This window comes from Glandiceps talaboti, chromosome 8 (genome assembly GCF_964340395.1).
Source record: "Glandiceps talaboti chromosome 8, keGlaTala1.1, whole genome shotgun sequence".
In the NCBI taxonomy this organism is placed as follows: domain Eukaryota; kingdom Metazoa; phylum Hemichordata; class Enteropneusta; family Spengelidae; genus Glandiceps; species Glandiceps talaboti.
In genome coordinates, this window is record NC_135556.1 from 14123179 (window position 1) to 14147864 (window position 24686).

Consider the following 24686-nt stretch of genomic DNA (forward strand, 5'->3'; position numbering starts at 1 on the left):
TTGATTCATATTCATTTGCGACAAAAATATTAATTGTTGGAAAAAGTTGACAGAGATGTTACAAAAGAATACGTAAAAATCCTAGTATATACTGAGGTACGAAGACTTCGCTACTTCAGATCTCATCAGACGCATAAGCTATCATCAGTCCATTGACGAATACGTGACGGAGCGCTGATCGCATATATTCCAGAGCTAAAGTTGTACTAACTTACGACCTATGTACATATACGATTCCTAACCTTCCAACGTGGGGTCGTCTCAGACCACTAAAAAGAGGTCTGAGGGGTCGGTAAACTTCTTTTGTGACTAATTGCTTTTTAAACAACGTTTCCATCATGTAAACAAATTCACGAATGTCGACAGGACAAATGTTTGTGTGTTTATGATCTTTCCTCCAATCAATGAAAAAATAACTCGCTTTCATAATAACTCATAAAGGAATAATCTTTTAGTGAATTGTCTACATTATTAAAATGATTTAGTCATAGTCATTACGATAAAAGTACAATATTGTTTATTAAAATTTACGATTTAAAAGTTGTTTTCGAAATTTGAACTGAAAAAGGTCAGTTGCGGTCAGTTACCCGAACCCGTTTACGATTACGTTTTTGAATGTGTTTTTCAATTCGTTTTTGCAGACAACTTCAGCATCGTAAGTGAAGGCAAATTGATTGTTTGTTTGTTTGAATGGGCAAACATGTTTACTCCAACTGTGAGTCATCAAGTATGCCCTTGGAATGAAATATTTAGGGTGTTAGCACTTCCCTACACTGTATGATATAGAGGCATTATACTGTGTATTTCATGGAGGGCAAAGCTCCATGTCTTTATCTATGCATTGCATATACAGTTCTGGTATGGCCCGCCACTGTGTCCTGTCAGGGGCCACATACCAGGGCAAGGCTAGATTTCAAAGTACAAACAGTAAAGGTGGTAGAACAGGATACATGAATCACCCAAGAACTTTTGAATTTGATGAATTTGTTATGTGAAAGTAAAACAGAGTTAGGCTATGAAAATGTAACCCGGTGACATTTCTGAAATCTAGTGTCCTCTCCCTGCATTAAGTTTATCAATCAAGTTCAAGCTAGCAAAATTTCATATGATTTACAACTGGAAGGAGCAAAGAATGGACAATAAAATTATCCAAATTAAAAGAAAAAAGTGTCTAAGCTTGATGGCAAAAGTTACCGTAACTGTAATGAGGTATTGGTTCTTTTTATTAATTTACTAAGTGTATGTGGTGTAATTAAGTGCCATACACGTACTTAATGCCAATCACCTTGTTACCCTGGCCCTTATCTCTGTACTTTTGGTAGCAATTTGTTCAATCCAGAAGTCACCAGACAGTTACAGAGTATTATAATAGTACATTTCTTTTCTTTTTTAAATTTGAAGTTTTCAGTTCTTTCTGTTGATTCTTCAACCATGGGGATCATTGATCTTGTGTAGCTTGCCCCCACCCCCACCCCCACCCCCACCCCGGCAAGACCTTGTAAGTGTCATTGTTATGTTAGCCCTGTCTCCACCTGATTCCAAACTGATGCCAACTGAATTGAATCGGTCAAATTGGTTTGGAACGTTTTTTTTTCTCCCCACTAGAAAACAGCAATGGATTTGAATCAATTCACTTTTGCTTGTGCTATTTTTTGTTAGTTTTGAACAAATTTATGTTGAATGAGTTCGAAACTACTCCCTTAGTTGATTTCGAACTGATTCAACTAATTACAGTTCAAACTGGATGTCATGGGGAAGATCGAGAACCAACTTGGATTCTATCAGATGGGGACAGGGTGGTGGAGTATTAAAAACTACACATATATAAAGATGTTGTAATATACACCTTGTCCGTAGAAAAGTATATGTAGCCTAAGAAACAAGTTATCTGGAAAACTTTCAGATCTGGACTACCTTATTCCTTTTAAGAACAAAAGGATCGATATTTCCCATAGCAATTTCTCTGAGGACATGGGAAGAGATTTTAGAATACCTTTACATTGCATAACTCACTACTTTAAAGGCAACAGCATGCTCCAGGCAAGTAATTAAAAACAAAAAAATGGTAGAAAGTGCAGGAAAGGTTGGAGACACAAATTGTTAATGCAAAGGTTACTAAAACGCACAGGACCATTTTAATTGTAAGTCTACCTTGGGGGAATAGTTTAGAAGACATTGACACAAACTAGTCTGGAGATATGCCAAACAGACACAGAATACTCCCATTAATTAGCAATATGGTGTTTGCAATCTTCACAGCTATATACCAAAGAAGTGTCTCCAGTTCCATACATGTACTACATTTAAAATAGGACAAGACATTTGAAATAGAAAAGATCACTGCAGTCGTCCAATTGATTGGTTTTGAAAATATAAAGTATCCCCATAGACTGGTGTTATCCTGCTTGGGAGCTGTCAATGGGTCAAAGGTCAACACACAGAAGCAATGAGATCAACCTTTGACCTCTATGAAAGTCTAGTTAGGGACACCCCTGGTACTGTGCTCATACAGAGAGTGAGTTTGATATATCTAAATTAGATACAAAACAGAAGTGTACTGAAATTGGAATGAACGTTGCATGTGATCTTTTCAAAGAATCAGTTGCAATATGATTGCTAGATATAAAAATAAGAGGTTCATAATATTAATTTAATTTATCACTTATGTCCAGTAACATGACCAATATGGGTCCAATATGGATATATATAATATAATTGTGTATACCTACACTTTGCTAAACCATTCCCTGACTAACTAGGGTGATGAAAGTACAGTTTGTGTATACCTACACTTTGCTAAACCATTCCCTGACTAACAAGGGTGATGAAAGTACAGTTTGTGTAATACTTACACTTTGCTAAACCATTCCCTGACTAACTAGGGTGATGAAAGTACAGTTTGTGTATACCTACACTTTGCTAAACCATTCCCTGACTAACTAGGGTGATGAAAGTACAGTTTGTGTATACCTACACTTTGCTAAACCATTCCCTGACTAACTAGGGTGATGAAAGTACAGTTTGTGTAATACTTACACTTTGCTAAACCATTCCATGACTAACTAGGGTGATGAAAGTACAGTTTGTGTATACCTACACTTTGCTAAACCATTCCCTGACTAACTAGGGTGATGAAAGTACAGTTTGTGTATACCTACACTTTGCTAAACCATTCCCTGACTAACAAGGGTGATGAAAGTACAGTTTGTGTAATACTTACACTTTGCTAAACCATTCCCTGACTAACTAGGGTGATGAAAGTACAGTTTGTGTATACCTACACTTTGCTAAACCATTCCCTGACTAACTAGGGTGATGAAAGTACAGTTTGTGTATACCTACACTTTGCTAAACCATTCCCTGACTAACTAGGGTGATGAAAGTACAGTTTGTGTAATACTTACACTTTGCTAAACCATTCCATGACTAACTAGGGTGATGAAAGTACAGTTTGTGTATACCTACACTTTGCTAAACCATTCCCTGACTATTAAACTAGGGTGATGAAAGTACAGTTTGTGTAAACCTACACTTTGCTCTAGACCATTCCATGACTGACTAGCTAAAGTTTGGAATGCCTAGTTAAACAAGTATGTGACCCACTTAATATTAAAGATGATACACCTTTCAAATTGAAATAGTATCGGGTGATGGAAGCCAGTCTTTAAAGTCGAACAGTCTATAACTGAAGTCCCATTTTCAGATGATGTCTACTCTATGTACAAAATCTAACACAGTGAGCACAAAAACTTAGTTTAAAAGTCAACAGGGTAGAGAAATAGTTTGTAGCTGAATAAAGGAAGATATTGGGGAATGATTTCACCTGCACAAAGTGAATTCAAGAAATTATAATCTTTACAGCCTGGATATGGGTTTTGCAGACCGAGGTTGAACGGCGGAACGGCTCGACTTTACGAGGGCCTGTAAGCCGTGCCACTGAGATCTGTAAAGGTTTTATCATATACCCTTTGTAGCAGTAAACTGGTACAGAAACATCATTTGAATCACATATTGGCGCATAAATTGATAGTGAAACATTATTTTATGTGCAATATAAACATAAAATAGGGAGAGAGAAAAATCAATTCCAGACCACAGAGAGAACTTTAGCCATTATTTGGGCAAAGTGTGTCAGGATGCAAAGTGTGTCAGGGTGTGAGGTTCGACGTACACACTTTCCAGTGTATTACATCGGAAGCAATACTGGGTATGCAATAATGGCTATTCTGAACATTTGGATTCATGTTGTCATGATGTAAAATGATCAGGAAATAAATCCTGTCTTTTCTATTTGAACGCACAACTTGGCTTCTGCAATATGGTGTAAGAAAATAAATCCTGTATTTTCTGTTCAAACATATACAACTTGGCTTGTGCATGGTGTACATGTAAGTGGTAAATAAATCGTGTATTTTCTTGTTTGACCATGTACAACTTGGCTTGTGCATGGAGTAAGAAAATATTAAAATCCAGTATTTTCTGTTTGACCATGTACAACTTGGCTTGTGCATTGGTATAATATACTGAAAAAAAAAATAGACCCAAGTGTAGAGAATGTTGTCAGTGAAGGATTACACAACAGACTGGATGCTCTAAGCAAAGTGAGGTTATTGCACTACTACATCAAAACACAAAGTCTATGACGGAACTGCGTATGTACAGAGTAATACTTTATTAATAGGCTGACATAATGGCAATTTGTCTCCATTATATTTTAGTATGTCTCCATCGTTAAATTTAATGAAAGTGTCGTTTTCAACCTCGCCGTCACATATGGGACCTGACAGCCATTATGGATTGATATTAAATATCAAATCAACTGAACATTAAAAAAACGTTATTAGGGGTTTCGTACATAATACCGTGTATACACAGAAAGGTGTTCCTGGAATCAGACGCTTTTATGGACAAGAAGTAATAAAACTTGAAATCTTGAAAACAGCAGCAGACATAAAAAGATATAAGTGATAAGCTGTTAAGATTATGTTTTATGAGAGGAGTACTATATATGAGGATTATGTATGTATGTTGTATGTATAGTTGTTATCAATATGAGTGGGTGTGGGGGGGGTGTTGATACATCAATGTATTAGGTAGGGGGTGATATATATATGGGTCATCATTGCATTCAAATGGCACAGTATGAAACAGTGGTCTAGAAGGCTTTGCCCAGCTTCAAATCTAGTCTAAACGCTATCTGTGGCTTCAAATTGCTTCTTTAATATGTCTAGATCAATGAGGTGCTGAGATGAAATTTCAAATTCAAATGAATTTAAGCCAACCATACAGTCATTAAAATCATGTCTTTGTTAAGCAAACACAGAATTCTGGCCAATGATAGGTTATTGTTTATTGGGGGGCAGTTATGTAATGTCCAAATATGGTATATTTGTCACTGTTTACATGGTTCTAACAATTTAATAGGGTTTAATCATTTACATGAATAACCTTTTGGATTCATGATGTCTTGTTGAGTTAGATATTGAGATGTTAAACAACTGATAGGCTCTAGACAAGAAACAGCCCCCAATTTTGACCAAAAATCAGTGAACAAAATGTGTATACACAGACATTATACAGTGCTAAAATTGATTTAATGTAAAACTAAATTTGAGTTGACATAGTGTGATGACATAGACACAGAACAAAAAAAAATATAATTAAATAAAATGAAAAAATCTACCTACCCCATCTACCTATTTTAAAATTGAATGTAATTGGAACCACACAATTTTTTTTTTTAAAACTAATTGTAATAATAATAACCGTAAAATACTTTGTACCTTGTTGAGCACTTGCTCGAATGGTATAAGCGCTTGGTAATTGGAGCACAGGAAAGGGCAGATCACACTTCTTATTCTTGGACCCAACACTTTCCACCCACACAGTAATAAATATAGTATGTGACAGTACGAGGTGTAAAAAGTCATGAACTTTATAATTTTACAATCTTTCACGTTATAGCCAATTATAATCTACACCTGCTTTTATAGGCAAAAGCTATGTAACACGAAAATGTAGAACTGATACAAACTGCCTAGGCTTTAAGATATGTCGTGTCACTTCCACCTCACTGGTCGATGTGAGAGGGCGCCCCATCATGGCGTAACGGTATTATACCATGCAGACTTAAAATTAATAACTTTCGCACCACGGATGAAGTTGACAAATCAACTCAAATTGGATGACAAATTTTAATATTTCTTACAACATTCACCTCAAAATGCAATGAATTTGATAACAAATTTGTTTTAAGTTTGCAAAATTTTGTACATCATTCACCTCAAAATGCGATGAATTTGATAACAAGTGCAGACAAGTAAGTATTTCTCAGTACATTCAACTTAAAAGGCAATGAGTTTGATGACAAATTTGTTTTAAGTTGACAATATATCCTAGTACATTCACCTCCTTCAAGTAGGCTGAGAATGTTATGTAAAACAATAACAGAGCATGAGACCCTAAGGAGAGCTAAAGGTTATCAAGATCAAGGACAACCACATCTCCAAGGGATGGATATCACAAAGTCAGCATGGTGTATTAACCACACATCCAGGGTATGCAATGTATGTATATCCAAGGACGCTGTCATGAATTATTTTGTCCTAAATGAGTAACGTTATACTTCAGTTTGGTGATCAACCGATTGGTTTTCCACCCTGTATGCTGTCATTGACCGTTCCACTATGTGAATGACTTTCAATTCGGGTGACTCTTTGATTTTTACTCATGGTCTTTGACCGTTCCAGAATGTGTAATGCTGATGGAATAACTTTGAATTTTATGATCTTAGTTTTCCACCTTGTACTTTGGACATTTGAAGTAATGAAGAATCGTGTGTGACATTTAAGGGGAATGCCTCAAATTTATTGTTTTTGAAGTTTTCGTACCTAACGCAGTCACTGACCAAGCTAGAAATATGTTAGTGTAATGTTTTTTCCAGTACATCTTAGAAATCTGGTGATTATCAGTCACAGTCTGTTGTAAATCTAACATCTGTATTAACAGAAGGAATATAGTTTTGTGACTGTTGATATCTGTCTGTTGGAAGTTCTAATCTATCCTGTGTACTGTAGACCATGAATAACTGTTCAAGTTTTATGACTGTTTAGTTTCTGACATCGTATTTTATGTTTAGTTCCAGTATATGTGTCTGATTGTATGCGGAAGTTGAATGACTGTAAGGTGTTCCATCTTGCACTGGTCACTGAAGTTGAATGACTGTACGGTGTTGCATTTTGCACTGGTCATTGACCAGACATACCGTAGTACAGTGTATGCATGCATGCATGGTAAAAGTACATGAACCGATTTATTGACCGGATGATATTACGGACTATTTTAGATTTTGGTCATAAACTTTTACAGTAGGCACATACGCACACTTATACAGCAGAGCTCAAGAATCCCTATCTGATTTGCTATCGTGATGTTAGTACCAGACTAGCCTGGTGTGAAAGATGGGTCTTGTGCAGGTATTGCCTCTTTGCAATTGCAACCTGGCGAGAAACATAGGTCCTAGCTGTGTAAGCATTGCACCATTTGCAATTGTTAGCATACACAGGTGTACTTGTATGGTGTTAACCTAGTACTAGCCCGGCGTTAGCACTGTGCTGGGCCTTTGCTATCAAACTTAGCTTGCCTTGAGCTGTATCAAGTCTATGAGCTAAAATACTAACAATATTCTTTATCAAAACAAGATGACAAATATACATCTATACATTTGGCTTCATATCCAATCAAAGCAAGTTCTGTCTTTTGTCGCAGCAAATCAAAGCAAGTTATGCCACTGTTGAAGCCAATCAACAGTCCCTATAGAGGAACTGTGGCCAATCAAATCAAGTCCTGTCTTTTGTTGTGCAGCCAATCAAGGCAAGTTGTCTTTGTCATAGCCAATCAATATAAGTCATGTTCCTGTCATAGCCAATCAAAGCAAGTCATGTCTTTGCCATTGCCAATCAAAGTGAGTCATTTCTTTGCCATAGCCAATCAAAGCAAGTCATGTCTTTGCCATATCCAATCAAAGCAAGTCATGTCCCTGCCATATCCAATCAAAGCAAGTCATGTCTTTGCCATATCGAATCAAACCAAGTCATGTCCCTGCCATATCCAATCAAAGCAAGTCATGTCTTTGCCATATCCAATCAAACCAAGTCATGTCTTTGCCATATCCAATCAAAGCAAGTCATGTCTTTGCCATATCCAATCAAAGCAAGTCATGTCTTTGTCAATAGCCAATCAAAGTGAGTCGTGTCCCTGCCATAGCCAATCAAAATGAGTTATGTCCCTGCCATCACCAATCAAAGAAAACATGACTCAGAGTGTTAAATTGCCCCTATGATTTCAATTACAAAGCTGCAAACTGTATATCTCCAAGGGCCATACATATCTCCATAGATCTGTCTATGTCTCAAGTACATGTTCTGTAGTTAACACACAGTGTACTATGAAATATGTCCAGAGTCATCAAATTGGAAACTACGGTGCCAGACATATGGCTTGCTAATTGAAGGTCTCGACACATACAGCTTCTGCAGTCCTAACAATTAATCTTTATGCTTAAGCTCACAGGATTACAATGCCTAGTGTCGCTATAGCAACACTAAAAGCTAGGATAGCTGAAACGAGTAAAGTATAAATCTTTTGTGCTCGCAGAATTAACCAAGAAAATACAGTTTCTTCAAGATGACGCCAAGTGATAAATAAAATTTAGTATATCAGCTCAGGCAACCATAAATTTAGTAATAATACGTTCTTGTACCCCGACCAAGAGTTCTTATTACTTACTTGGTCATGGTACAAGAATGTATTACTGTGTTTTACCGACCTGATGAATGTGTTTAAGGAAACCATAAATATATCCATGAAAATGTTGTTTTTTTAACCAAATATTATGTTAATGTATTCTTTAGAATCGTAGATCTTAGCTTCTCAAGTGACTAATTTCTGCAAAAGATTTGTAAAGTTTTTATATCTCTATTTAAAGTAATTTTTTTTTCAGTTGGCATCGAGTGTGAAATATTTTGATGAAACCAGCAACTTTCAGGTCCCAAGGGAATAAATGAAATATAGGTTATATTCATGGTATGATGAAATAGACAAATATGACCCTGAAAGGATAATTCAAAGATGACATGTAGTAATGTTGCATACAAATGGTCTTTTTGATTTTTCCCTCTGAGATGTAAGACTTGTATATTTTATCACACCTTTCTTCCCACTTCAAATCCCAAGTGGGGGGGGGGGGGTGTCATTGTGTCATAACCAAGGGTGAGTAATCTTGTGTTTGGACTAATCTAAAGCTAAGCTCACAACTATTCATTAGGCAAAATATTTTTTTTTAATTTTTGTTTTCTGATCACATGACTTGAGAAAATAGGGTAGGTAGGTTGGGATTTTATTTTACTTGAAATTTGTAAAAATTACTTCAACCCCAAGATAAGGTACTCGTCGGTCAGAATACTTCCACAGCGTTTGATGAGGTGTAAAAGAACTAAATGAAGACAATTATAGATTAAGTAGACGAACGTGTTATGCAGACTGTACTGTTAGAGTCTAAAAAGACCTTGTTTCTCTCTGGAATACGATTTTTTTTTTCAAAGTAGTGACTATACAGATTAGGGAAAGTCGTGAAGGTGTACATGGAGGTAAATTGGTATTTTACCTTTTAAGCAGGCAAAAAATGTTTAGGGTTGGGGCCTTAAACTGGGGTCAGTCAGGTTATCAGAAACACATTATTTTTTCGTTTGGCCTTACTTTGGTGAATTGTCTGTACATGTGTTGTGATTCGTACCAGGACAAAAAGTGACCCAGGTGTAAAGTTATTATGTACATGTATATCTGATGTCAATACTAGACACCTGTATGATGGATTACTGTGCAAGACATTTAATAGTTGTCTCTTAAAATGGTTTGTTGGCTCTTTTTATGATATGAATCATATCTAAGAAAATGAGTTTGGAATGGAACTGACCTTGGAACTGACCTTCATATCATCAATAATCTTCATAACTATTTTGCAAATATACACACAGTCATATAGATGTAACCATTAACACATACACTGCAAATGAAATGTGACTTAATTAATTCTTTAAAATGCCGACATATTTTTTTTAGGGTGTACATTGTAATTATGTAGACTTACTAGAAACCAAGTCCTGAAACTTAAAGGGTTAATAAGTTCGGATATATGTTGTATTCTATATATGAAATTTATAAAGCTAAAAGCCGTTTTCTTGTATAGCAATCTATCTAAATGCACTGTTGTCTGACGTCACTCGGGGATTTCTTACGTCAGAATCTGACTCTCATGTTCTGATAAAAGGCAATTTGAGTTGTCATCTGTTGGGCTGTGCTAAATGTCTGGTAAGTCATGACCTCCCAACAATGCCAGCAATGTTAATATCAGTTAGAATATATTCGTTAAGTGATAACAAATCGGCTATCCCTTGATTCTTTTGCTGCTTGGCTAGGGACTGCTCCCTGCAACTATTCCATTCATTTTAAATGACAGCCCAAGGCTGTGTACACGGTACGGATGCATTTTCTTCAAAAGTTCATACCATAAAGTACACGCCATGATCAATTTTGATAAGAAACATTTCAAGTTATTTTAGTTAGCTACCAATTAGTTAGCTGATACTATGGAAATTGAAAATTGCGAAAGGAATCAAATACCGTGAAATACTGCTCCCTGTCTGCTTAATAACTCTTCTCAAGGTTGATGAAAAGGGAGCCCTCTTGTGACAGGACTGTGACTTTTTAAACCTTTTGTTTCTTTCCAGAGGTTGACAGCTCCCTTGTCAATATAAAACTGCTGTAATATGTAAACCCTGTTTCTAGAAAATCTCAATTGGGTTATAATAAATTGCCCTTGTCATGTGATACAGCTAAAACTTGTGACTTTTTTTGTAATAGAATATGATTGAAAATAAGTGAAAAGAAATCACCTTATGAAAAATATATGTCCATTACTCCCTTGTGTTCTATCTGAAATAAAGTCAATCTCACATAATCCAATAAACATGTAAATATTTAATATAAGTGAACTTTTAAAAATCTTTTGTGAAAGATAAAACTGAAAACCGATGAAGAAAATCACTGAATTATAAATAAGTTGACTACTGTATAAGCTGAAGAATTGGATCAAATTTATACCAAACATAAATTTTTTAATGCTTAGAACAATTGTACTTTTTGACGGATTTATTGATTTCTGTAAAATATAATTTGATGCATACTAAAATTTAACTAATTTTTTTTGTGTGTGTACAGATCCAGGACACAGTGGACTGGTGTTTGGAATCCCTATAGCTAGATGTATTCTAAATGACATTGGCTTACAAAGAAGACGTAGCTCACAGCGGAAAGAAAGGCGAGAGAGTCTTGACTTGGCCAATACTGTGTACAGAATCAAACCAGCAGGCAAAGGTGCAGGTGCTAAAAATAACTCAAAAGATGGCGGTAAAAAACAGGTATGGAAACACTCTGTGTATTTATGCCTCTGGTCAGAAAAGCATAGTATTTGAGGGTTAGACATGCACAGATTTGTTATCACAAAAGCTTAGCATTTCAGTATTTGACACACACACACACACACACACGCACACACACAGACAGAACCACATACATTGTACTACCAAACCAGAGTGACTATAGAGTTTCACTTAGGCAGCATGATATTTCTACATCTTACACAACACTTTTTGTTACAAATTACATAAAACAAAATACAGACACTGATAATACACAAGCGTAGAAACTGAATACATTTTATCTGACTCTGAACACAAATCAACATCACTGTCGGATGAAACAAGGAAGATTCAAACACAGAACTGTTTATTTGTGTTCACAGTGAGATAAAATGTAACATTTTATGTGCATGCATGCTATCAGTGCCTGTATTTTGTTTGTGTAATTCGTAACAGAAAATATTTTGCGAGATGTCAAAAGCACCGTGCTGCCAAATTGAAACTTTATAGTATTTCTGGTTTGATAGTAACATGGTACTGCGATACACACCCCACCATAAAATGTGCCAAGCTGTGAAGATGAAACAGACTGTTTGGCAACAGGATGATTGTATCTCATCTTTGACCAACTTTGTCAAGACTGTGACAGAACCCTGTGACGCGCGAGTGCAAGTGTGGCATATGTACGTATACGAACATTGTACGTTGAATAACAAACTATGACAAATTTTTGTAGCTTTTTAAGCCATGATAAAATTGTTTTATAAATCAAAAATCCAACATTAATACCAAATCCTTATCCATATGGGCACTTTAAATCATCAATTTTACTTGTGATATTTCAGATTGTAGAAGCAGAGAGTGAGAAATCCAGTCCCAATGCTAGCTTACTGGAAGCATTATCCTTGTCAACGTCCAGTAGTGACTGTCATCGCAAAGAAAAGAGGAAAGCACTTATGGAGAGAGAACCACAAGTTCCACATGTTGTTACGTCTTGTTTTAAATACATTGAGAATCATGGATTACGGGTACTGGGAATATTCCGTGTTGGCGGATCAAAGAAGAGAATTAAACAGGTTAGTGTCGGATAATATTATTACTCTCATGAACCAGGTAACATGGGTGTCAGTGTACAATATTTATGAACAAGGTAACATGGGTGTCAGACCAAATAGAGTTAACTTTATACCTGAATAATGTACCAGGAGGATACCTATAACCCTCTTGTGATTGTGTTTTCGCTGAACAAAGCATTAGAAGTAGTGAGCCCTCGTTTAACAACTATACTATCACTAAACTGATTGATTGATCGATCGATTGATTGATTGATTGATTGATTGATTGATTGATAAACAATTGAGGTACATGTAGTAGGGGACACCAATACCTCATGCCATTTTTGTGAGATGTTCTCCATAAACAAGACAACAATGCCTGAAACTTTGATTTCTGTGTTTTCATGAACTAGATGGTAATGGCTCCAAGTCCCTCTTGTCATGTCAGTGATATCCCTTGACAAGGTAACAGAGGCATGTACTCAGATAACTCCTTGTGTCATTTCTGTGGTTTTACTGATCATAAGAAATAGAACATTGGGCCCTTCTTGTAATTCAATCTGACTTGTAATTCCTGTATTCTCCGTTAACAAGATAACAAGAAATTGAGCTATCCTGTAATTTCTTAGCTCCCATTTGAGAATTTATGAAAAATAACATTTTATAGATAAACCAAAATGTTAAATATTCATCAGATCCCAAGTGAAAACTTGTACTATCGGATAAAATTGACAACAATAAGATAAGAGATGTATTTTAAATGAAATATTTTTTAATATTGTGTGTACCAGAGAGGCCAAAATTGACAATAAATGCTTACATCAAAGTTAGTCTGTGCTGTAAAAAATATTCCACAATCAGTTGTTTGCAATGTATAGTAGAAGGAATTCAAGTATATATTTTATCTGACTGTCACAGCAAACTTAGAAGGTATGCTTAGACCCTCCACCAACGGGTCTATGTTTGAACATAGTTCGTCAAAGTCTAGATAATGCTGGGACCTGTTTTCAGATCTTGTCAGTTTTTCTTAACCAACTGTTTCTCAGAGTTAATAGTCTTTCTTTTATACAACCATGACTTGTAATTTTACATCATGACATAACTTCACAACTTGGCAAAGGCAAAGAATTACACCTATCTCTCCTCACTCTCTGTCAGCTGTTTTCCGGGTTTTTTCCAAACACTACAACATCACTGTATTCCTGGAATAGTTTCTATACCAATGATAGTGTTTACTCCCTGTTATTCAGAGATAATGGTACAATTTCTTTATAGCCTACCATAACTGCCGTCACCTGGAATAGCTTATATTCCATGTTTTTGATGGTGATGATGTGAGAGCCTGTGGCTACATTCTTGATGACTTCTTCCACCATGTACACATAGTTAGGATATTTTGCCTGTACTAACGTGGTGCTGGTAAAGTCATTATCTAACCATACAATGGCTTGTCCACAAGTAATGCATGACACACGTGTGATAGCTACCACTGCTGTGTGGTTTGTTTTGCCATTCACATGAAAAGAGAAACTGATTTGATCATTTTTCTGTTCACTTTCCCACCATGCCCTGGAATCATATTCTGTGTATCTCCAAGTTGTGTTTCCATATACTGTCAACCCCTGACCTTTGACATACTGGGGTCGTGATGCTGGCCAACATTGTGGACTGCTCAACCAGGTGTCTTTCAACAGAGGTTTCTTTAAAGTTGTACCGATCTTGAGGTCTTTGCCGTTTGTTATGTTGCCCATAGCAACTGTTTCATTTGAAGTACCACCTGTAGTTTTCTCTCTTGCAAGATATCTTTCATAGTCAGTTACCATTTTCTTTACAAAGACTGTGTCTGACTGGGCACTCCTTATTTCATCTTCAGTCAACTTCAATAATCGTTTACGGATATTATTTATCAGGAGTAATGCCATTTGTTTATGGACCTGTACAGTAGGACTAACTCCATCAATGTCTACCACATCAGACATTAAAAATTTAGGGTGCCAAAGTTTGGGACAGAAAGGAGCATTCCAACTCACCGATGATACATCATAGTGTTTTGCCAGCAACTTTTGAGCGTAGTACTCTGAATTGATACAATTTTTGTTCCTGATTTCCCTTACTGATGGAAAATTGATATACATAGGGAAAGGTCCGTTGGGTACAGACAAGATATTCCGTGTGATCTCCTCAAGTGGTCTGCCAGGATCAAGGTAACTATTCCTGATGAAAACATTCTGGATATCATAGTCAACACCAGCAAACTCAATGAGAACTATATCCATGTTTTCGATGTCTAAGTGTGGTTGCAGACACCAGGCAAAATACTCACTATTTCCAGATTCAATAGCTACGTTATGGAGTTCCACCTCACTCTCTGTCATAAGACCCAACCATCTTACGAATGTTTCAGCATACATACACTTCCCAAATATGTTGTCCGTGCAGCTTTTATCGATGGACATCACGCCACCAATCACCCCTACTTTGATAGTCCGCCCGGTGTACAATATTTCTCTAAGTAGTCTGTCGAGCCGAGCGAGATCACCGGCCGGTACAAAACTCTTGAACTGTAAAATATTTTGATCAACGCCATATTCCATATTTTCATAGCTCAGATAGTCATTAATGTATTCCAATAACTGTTTCTTTATGCGAAACATCTTTTGATACACAGGGAGGACAGTTTTGGAATTCTGTACCAGTTGCCAAGACAGTGGCATGAAATTTCCCGTATTGTCAATCCTGGCTGCATCAAAGTATTTGCTTGCTCCCTTGGGAGGCTTGGCCAGACTGAAAAACATCTCGGTGTACCGTTTGACCGCTTTGTGTTCTTGTAAGTTTGTGTTGGCTATGACCAAGTAAACGAAAGCCACAATGTTGAGGAGAAGTAGAAAAGTGATCATGTATTTCTGACGTAGCTTCATGGTTGTTGGTGATTTTTGCTTGCCGGTTTTATCTTTCATTTCATGTATTTAGTAATCCAAAGTGGTACTGTACACCTGTAAGATAGACATAGTTGTTATTCTCATAGATAGAGGAATTTCAAAAATGAGCCAAACATTCATCAAATTTGGTTAATTGTTGGGTGTTGAGAAGAGAACCACATGATAACTAGAAATGCCTATAACATAGGATAAATACAAGCTTGTGCCAGCAACTGAAGATAGACATAACAATACAAAACAGTTCAAATCAAGAACAAACAAACTACCCCTAGGATTGTAACGCTGTATGCAAATATCTAGGAATAACCTGTCGAGAAGATGATTTGTCTCTATGGTATATATAGTAAGGAGATTAGAATGATAGTTACTAGCATTTACTTACCTTTATACAATGATCATCAACCCATAGCAGTACCATCAAAACATAATACAACACAACTCAAATCAACAAGGAAACTGACCTTGTGTCTTTGAACCCCTGTAGGCAAATATGGAGGCACAACCTATCCAGAAATTGATTTTTTTGGAGAGAGGCTACACCATGTGTTGTTTCCCACTGACTCTCACTTGATGAGTCCTAACAATGCAATTAGTCATTGCAACATGTAATCAATATTACAAAGACACTAAACCCTGGGAAGTGTGAGACACAAACCCTGGCAGGGCAGTGTAAGACACAAATCCAAGGCAGTGAGAGCATAGAACAGTGGACTACTTGTATAATAATTCATAGGACAAGAATAGATATGAAAATGCTCAATTAAATCAAATAAGAAAATATCCTAGAGTGTTTACTATACCTAGGGCAGCTCATTAGTTTTATAGCAGTGTTTTTACTAAGGTTGGTGAACCCTGCTAACAGAAAAGGGAGAAGGGGATAGAAATGTCAGTGTTTCCCCATAGAGTCTATGGTAATTTTGTTTGGGAACCCTGGTAAAATGACATGGGACTCGCGGTAGATTTTCCTTCCTTACTGCCCTTAGCAAAAACACTGTATAGTAATCCATGCAGATCAACAATTTGTCCGGACGTAATAGAGTGTACACTTACTTAGGATGCCATAAAGAACAACAGACATATGGCTGCGTTTAATATATTTCCAGAATAAAAGTGCTTTCTTGCTTTGTTGTACACTCAGCTATTCTGTTTTGTGGTGTGTGAGTGTGTCTGTGTCTGTCTGTATCTGTTTTGTGGTGTGTGTGTGTCTGTCTGTGTGTTTTGTGGTGTGTGAGTGTGTCTGTGTCTGTCTGTATCTGTTTTGTGGTGTGTGTGTGTCTGTCTGTGTGTTTTGTTGTGTGTGAGTGTGTCTTTGTTTGTGTATGTTTTGTGGTGTGTGAGTGTATCTGTGTCTGTGTGGGTATCTGTTTTGTGATGTGTGAGTGTCTCACAGTCTGTGTCAATGCATCTTTGTGTCTGCATATGTGTTTGTTTGGGTGTATTTTGCTTTGTTTGTGTTGTATTATATTGTATTGTGTGTGTGTTTTGTTTTGTTTTGATGTAGGGGTTTGATAAGTTCTTGTTCAAATGTACACAAGTTCTGTCATAGTGTTACTGGGAATATTTCCCCTAAAAATGAACTTTACTTGTATTAAAAACTGTCTACATAAAACCATATTTATTCTTGCTCCATACTCAGCGTTCATAAATGTATCTGCAAAACCACAGTATATAACCTGTACTGTCACCTGTAATGACGATAAACTGTTCAATCACTGAATCAAATTTTGATGTGGTATAAATTGTTTGTTCTCTCTGTACAGTTACGTGAAGAGTTCGACAGTGGAAGTGATGTGAGATTCCATGAAGGATACAATCCACATGATGTGGCAGCATTACTGAAGGAATATTTCCGGGATCTTCCGGAACCTCTACTTAGCAGAGAACTCTACCCAGCATTCATTGCTACATCAAGTGAGTGATTGCTACTGTAACACTAGTTTTCATGGTGATAAAAGCATTCATTTCACTACTCTTTTTTTTTAAATGAAAAAAGAACACCACGATTTAAATATTTATTTTGTTTTATCTCACTTTTCCCTAGACATTGATATACTAGTAACCATGGCAATAAAGGCTTTGAATTTTTCTTATCTCCTTTACTTCAGACATTGATACTGTAGTATCCATGGTGATAAAGTCATGTATGTTTCTAAACCCTGCTTTTCGGAAACAAATCACAACTGTTAATCTGTGAACTGTTCTTATCTTCTTTTGTTGCGTAGATATTGAAAATGCAGAGAAGAGAGTGAGAGTGTTACATTATTTGGTGTGTTTACTACCATTAACATATGCGGACACATTGTATGTCTTAATGAAGTTCCTGTCAAAGGTTGCCTCAAGTGCCAAGGACTCGATAGATGCTGATGGCAATGAGGTAAATGGACAATGAAAAATTACAATTTCCTTTGTGCTAATTCCACTGCAAAATATTTACAGTTCTTTGCTGTGTCTAGAGGCTTGTTTAGTATATAGTGTACACAGCACCATATATGTCTGCTAGGTAAGATTTCATTTGATTGACTCCAGAGGGCGCTGTCACGTTCATCAATGATTCCTCTATTTCACTCAGTCACATTGGTTGTCATGAACAGTTAGACCAAGTTTTCCAGAGTTCTCTTCTATGTTTATGACATAGTGGATCATAGCAGAGGATGAATGCATTTGGAAAAACAATATCAGAACTCACCTTTTTATCACCCTGTCACTTCCATCATTCCTTGAATTGTGAAGAATGATAAAAAAATCTCTGTTTACAGTCGCCAGGCAACAAGATGGACTCTCATAACCTAGCAACACTATTTGGTCCCAACATCCTCCATAAATTGAAAAGTGATAAAGGAAAAGAATTCCATGGTGACGGATCGTCGGAAAGTGTGGAAGAAAGCAGAGAAGTTATTGAAATTGTCAAGAGTCTTATTGATCATCACGAAGAAATATTTCAGGTAAGTTAGCTATCAAATGATTTGTACTATGATAGGCCTTGTCATAAATGGTTGATATTAGAGAATTATGTCAACTAAACCAAACAGTAGTTACTGCGATACCACAATGATGCGAGTCTGCATAGACAAACAGACTTAATCTTGACCACAGATTGGTCGTTTACCTTCTGTGACCAAGACTGGTTATATCTCGGTATAGGTGTACAAAACTGATATTTACAGCCCCCAAATATAGTCTGGTTGATATCATACCGCCACCTAGTGGTCAGTTGCAACAACTGGTACAGATCAAAATCTGAAGTGTTCCATATTAATTTGAACTTGTCGTACACCCTCAGAGACCATAATCTAACCCAAGTAGTACACTGTGTGAGAACAGTATTCACCAAAGTAGTACACACTCTGAGAGCTGTATCCACCCAAGTGACACCCTCTGAGAGCTGTACTACACTCTCTGAGAACAGTATCCACCCAAGTGGTACCCTCTGAGAGCTGTATCCACCTAAGTGGTACCCTCTGAGAGCTGTATCCACCCAAGTAGTACACCCTCTGAGAGCTGTATCCACCCAAAAAAACACTCTCCGAGAACAGTATCCACCCAAGTAGTACCCTCTTAGAGCTGTATCCACCCAAGTAGCACACCCACTGATAACATTATCCATATTTTGTTCCAGGTGAATGCAGATAATCATAATGAAGTCATAAAGCTGATCTTAGAATCTGATGTTGAAGCTTTAGACTTTATACTTAATAGGATATCAGCTGTACAGATGGGGTAAGTACAACAACTCTCCCCCACTGCACTCCCTACATTATCTACAAAGTGGACTTTTACTATATTATATCTTGCCTGTGAGGGTAGTGTAACCAAGGCCATGGTCCATCTTTACATATTGCCAGTGGGGGCACCATGCTGTCAGCCTGTAATTTGTCTAAATTGTTCTTTTAATCTGTAGCAGTGGAGTCTAAAAACAGCTGACCCTAGATTCAAACTTCTGTGTATCTTGTTTTCTTGCAGATACCGTCAGAGTACCAGTGATTCAAGTGTATGGGAGGGAAGTGACATATCGTCGTCTATGCCCCCAACACCAAATAGTGACATTCAACAAAAGACCTCATGTGATGGCATTCAACACCACACCAGTGCGAGTACCTATCAGGGTAGTGTGCCTACTTCTCCAAGGACATCACCCAAATCACCAACAGCTGCATCATTGCCAACCCAGCACCAACACCAACACATCAAGTCTGTTAGTTTTGTCCGAGCAAATGATCGGGAAGACTCATCAGCTGATGTGCAAGCTCGTCTACTGTCACAGACAGCTTCCATGGGTGTCAAAAAGAAGAAAATTCCTCCACCACGTTTGAACTTGTCCAAGATGTCAGCAAACCCTGTAGGGGATGCAGGATTGGGTGGAATTCATTCTCCCCCTATAAGTCCCCTTGCGTTGCCTAGTTACCAAGAACATATGGATTGTAGGAAAAAGGTCGCAAGCCCTACTGAGATCGGGAGACAAAACAACAATCAAATCAAGACTGTAAGTCCATCAAGTTCAGGGTCAAGTCCACCCAAATCAGGTCGGATGATTATCAATGCCGCGCCACTATCAGCTAATTCTTATTCCAAATCACCTCCCATTGATCCATGGGAAAATCTCTATGTGAAAAGAACGGCAAACGTTTCAAGTAAGGGACAATGTTTGGAGGAACATAGGAATGACCGTAACGGTGCCAAGCCAGAAGTAGCGTCACCACAGAGTGGCAAGGAGCATGGTCTGCATGACTGGCAAAGAGAACAGTGGCTACAGTGGCAGAAAGTAGCCACTGAAAACAGTACTACTGGAGACATGTATGAACAGGAGACTCTTGTGTGAGTTTGGTTTCTGTTAGGAAAATCTTGTATTCTGTGAACTTTTACTCTGTTAACGGAGCAAGTTTTATAATGATATAAAACACTGTATTTCTACAGTCAAGACAACAGAATGTACTCAAGTAATGCACTGTGGTTTATAAGATGAATGCACAGAGAAAAACCATCAATAAGTTGTGTGATATCCATGGAAAACTGACTCTATATCCAGAACCTGGCATGGAATTACCTTATTAATGGATCACCAATACTGAATGTAAAGAAAACATGAAAGGAATTACTGACTTTCAAGCCAAGCATATGATTGGCTGTTTTGTATCATGTGATGTGCTTATGATCATGTGATTTGCATATATTATAATGAAGACATTGGAAAACTTACAGAGAGAGATAACGGTTCTGTACATTGATAAGCAGCTGCCTGATGTTAATACTAACTCTTAATATCAATTAATTTTATTCATGATCAAATCTATTTAAAGAAGTCAAAAAAAAAGATGTGCTTTTTTAAAACAGTACAATATGTGCCAAAGATTTAAAAGGAATACATCTTGATATTACTGAGTTTTTTTTTGGAAAATGAAGCGTGTATTCAACATAAAGATGCACATATCTCCCATTATATCGAAGACAATGTATAGTACAATTTACCAGACTGAGGCCTTCAGTGATGTGTGTCATAAAAACATTTTTGTCTTCTGCAAATGTGATTTACAAGATCATAGTAGACCAAATCTGACTGACAGAATTTGTAAACAAAGTGGTATGCCTGCACACCAGCTAGAGATAAAAAAAAAAAATTCATCTTGCAGTGCACACACATGACAAGCCATTGAAATCATTATAAACGTGCAAACCTCTGTACTTGCCTGTGTGGGCTTATAGACATATGTGATCTCTAGAGTGTGTGGAATGCCTAAGAAAAAAAGAAAATCAGAATTTCACCGTTGAGGGCGCACTTGATAGCCAATTATTTGCCAATGAAGTGAACAACACAGATACCGTTGGGGGCACTCTTGGTTTGCCATTTTGTTTTAATTTGGCTGAGGAGGGAATCAAGTTTGGACTATATATGTATTGGAAGAAAAGAAAAGTAAATGTTATGATTTATAAGATTACAATTACTGTGTAATTTAAATGAGCCTGATTTTCCAGAAGTAAGATTTTGTTCCACTTAGGTTGCATTTGCTAGAGATAAAGAATGATTTCTGACACACACACACACACTGTTTTCTGGTCTGGTCTGGTCTGGTTTCTTGTACTGTAACTGTTCATTGCCTTTAGTGATAGCAATATTGTCTGTCATGTAACAGTGATGATGTAAATCTGTACAGAACGACAAGACATGAATTTGTAAATTGTCTTTAGAGCTAGGTGCAATTTAGCGTGCTGAATAACTTGATTATGTTTTAAATGCTTTGAACAGAGAATGCTTTTTACAAAAAAAATTATGTTGAATCTTTGAAGAAGAAAAAAAAATTTGTTTTAAAAACAGAAAGTATAGAAGGAAGTAGTGTATAAAAAAGGTTTGAAAAGATTATGTTTTTAATAGAAAATGTTAAAATCTGCCTGAATACCACCAGAGACATATGCTTTGTATTGATACATTTTTCGTCATTGCATAGATCACTGCACTGTGTAATTTGTCCTAAATGTCGTCAGGTACAGTTGTCAAAAAAAAGGTAATTTATAATCTGTAGTAATATTATGACAAAAATATATCTTATATGTAGAATAGTTTATCTGTTATCTAAACGTCTCAGACACAACACAGTACACTCAACAAAAAGACAGTTCCTTGTTTGTCCACATGCGTGCAATTTGTATTGTTTCAGGTAACAACAAACTACAGAGGGCGCTATTAGTGTAATGTTTCAGGTTATAAAAACTAACTACAGAGGGTGCTATACAACACCCCCACTGCCACAGGATGAGTCCTATCGTGATGTTTTAAAGATAATAATGTACAGAATGTTACGACATATCTCATGCTTGATATTTGACAGTGCTTCTCATGTAAAATAATTGTGTATAGTTGTCTATACTGTTCAGTTGTGTAGAATGTTTCCTTGTGTGCCACTCACATGTTTAAAATTTAGAAGTTATTGATATTTGAAATACAAGGATGAAGGGTATACAGATAATGTACTTACAACGTCAAGAAAGCAGTAGAAAAGGCATTTCATTTATGTTTCTGTTTTAAGCTCAAAAGCACCTCAGGGACTGAATTTCACCTCTGTGACCAGGGTGACAACTTTCGTATACAACAGCTCAAACCAAGTCATCTGCCAAATTTAGATAGATCAAATTGTTTGACACCTTGGTGAAAGTTTACAATCTCTGATTTATCTTTTGAAACAACAACAACAACACAATAGGGTGAACAAATTAATCTGCAGACTTTGTTAGCTGTGACAACATTTTGAATTTACAATTTCTAAAATAAAACCAACACATAATATGGCAGCCATTTTGAAAATAAATTTGCTTCATCTGTGTTAGTTATATCTGAAATTTGCGACTAAGTTCAAGAAATGTTTCATTGATTGTTTATGTCATAAGCTTCCTAGTGCAAAAAACCATAATGACGCAGAAAGCACACTTCTATATGACTTAACATAAGAAATTTGACAACTTAATTCAGTTCCCTGTGTAAACAGACAAATTTATATTCATACATCAAACCAGTCTTTGAAGTAATTATCTCATTGCATTTTTAACATTAATGTAAATTTCAGTTAAATCTACACTGGCTGTAACTGGGGTGTTATTTTTTTGATCAGACAACCAACAATATATTCACTGAAAATTGTTAAAAACCAATAATTAGACATTGTACATGTCAAATAGATGACAATTTTATCTATAAGTAGTATAGTAATAAGTTGAAACCCAGCTTCATTGGGGTACTGATTTTAGTGCGTGGACCTAAAATATCAATTTGCTTAAATATGATGCATCATATTATATGTGTTCTGCTACACAAATATGTCTACAAATTGGTGATGCAATAATGTGCAGGGTGTACAATACTATATGTCGTTAGATCTAAGAAAACAGTTTCTAAATGTGACCCACTTGCAGCTTGTACAGCTTCAAAACAGATACATGAAGTCATACTTGTCCACATCGCTTTCTTACTCTCGGATAGATACCTGCAGTATAAGAAACATACCGGTACCTGCCATTGTACTCTATAAGCAGAACTAAACATCAACCAGAACTAAGACTATAATTTATGAAATGCAGAGGTGCTTAATCAAATAAAACCAGATTTAATTATGGACATTTCAGTAATATGTTTCTGGTGCTTCACAATAAATTGGAAGTGGAAATAAAAGAATATAAGATTTGTTGTTTTGGGTAGTTTATTCTAAATTAAATGTAATGTAAAAAAAAAATTGTCACTGCAGCTAATGACATAGTAATTGAATGTCAATATCAAACTTATATGAAGATATCATATAAGTACATTAAATACTGTCCATAATTTTGTCTATTTATTATGTATATTCAGTTTTATGTTTATGGTATTTGTTTTACGTGCAGTGTGATAAAATAGGGGCATATGTTCAGTCACACTGGGTACACAAGAAACAAACAAACACATTTAAAAACAACAAGAAGCAGATAGTACATAACAAAAACACAAACTAATGAAACATTTTTTTTTAAACTATGATACATGTAAAATAAAATGTGTTCACATAAATAGTTTTCATCTACATAGCCTGATACGTCTTGGCCAGGAATACTGCTTGAGAGTCCTGAAGTTGAAAAATCACTTACTGAAAATTTTGAGAAAATTATACTGCAGTAAAACTGGTATACAAAGTAGGCTTAAAATGTGATTTCTGGTTTGAAACTGGAAGTGAAGTCAATTTTCATGTGAAAATAAATCTCACAAATACAATTTCAAATGGCTGCCTGTTGGTATAGGATGGTATAAAATCTAGAGACATGTAAAGTTGATGGAAACTGAAAGAAAATAACCATGGAACTTAAAACGATTTTTAGATGTTGTATGTGTAATGTGTGAAAGAATAAATTATGATTACACTGATTCAACTTTACAGTTTTTAGATATTCTGATGGAACAATGCTTTATGTGCATATCAACCAATCACTTGCCAAACATTCAAAGACATCAATTGTAACATAGTATATATACACAGACTAGAATCTGCATACTACATATCTGGGCAGTGTCATAAGTTATACTTGTGGTCAGCTATGGTTGATAGTATGGGTTCTAGAGCTTGCAGATTTACACAGACAATAAATTTACACGTATATCTAGTACTTTCTTACCACTATTGTGAATTAAGTAGAAAACTCAATGTTACATTAAATAGATATTGGTAGTGACATTATACCATGTCGACAGTTACACGTCATCTGCT

General features: G+C 36.3%; 1 protein-coding gene across 1 annotated transcript in view; it reads left to right on the forward strand.

Moving 5' to 3' along the window:
* LOC144439232 (uncharacterized) overlaps positions 1-21803 on the forward strand; it is a 105004-nt gene extending 83201 nt beyond the window's left edge. The window contains exons 4-10 of the mRNA XM_078128506.1: positions 11278-11477; positions 12323-12553; positions 17232-17382; positions 17694-17845; positions 18228-18413; positions 19088-19188; positions 19432-21803. Of these exons, the coding sequence (XP_077984632.1) occupies positions 11278-11477; positions 12323-12553; positions 17232-17382; positions 17694-17845; positions 18228-18413; positions 19088-19188; positions 19432-20287 (1877 nt within the window). The 3' untranslated portion in view covers positions 20288-21803. The remainder of the gene's footprint in view (positions 1-11277; positions 11478-12322; positions 12554-17231; positions 17383-17693; positions 17846-18227; positions 18414-19087; positions 19189-19431) is intronic.
* Positions 21804-24686: the final 2883 nt, after the last annotated feature.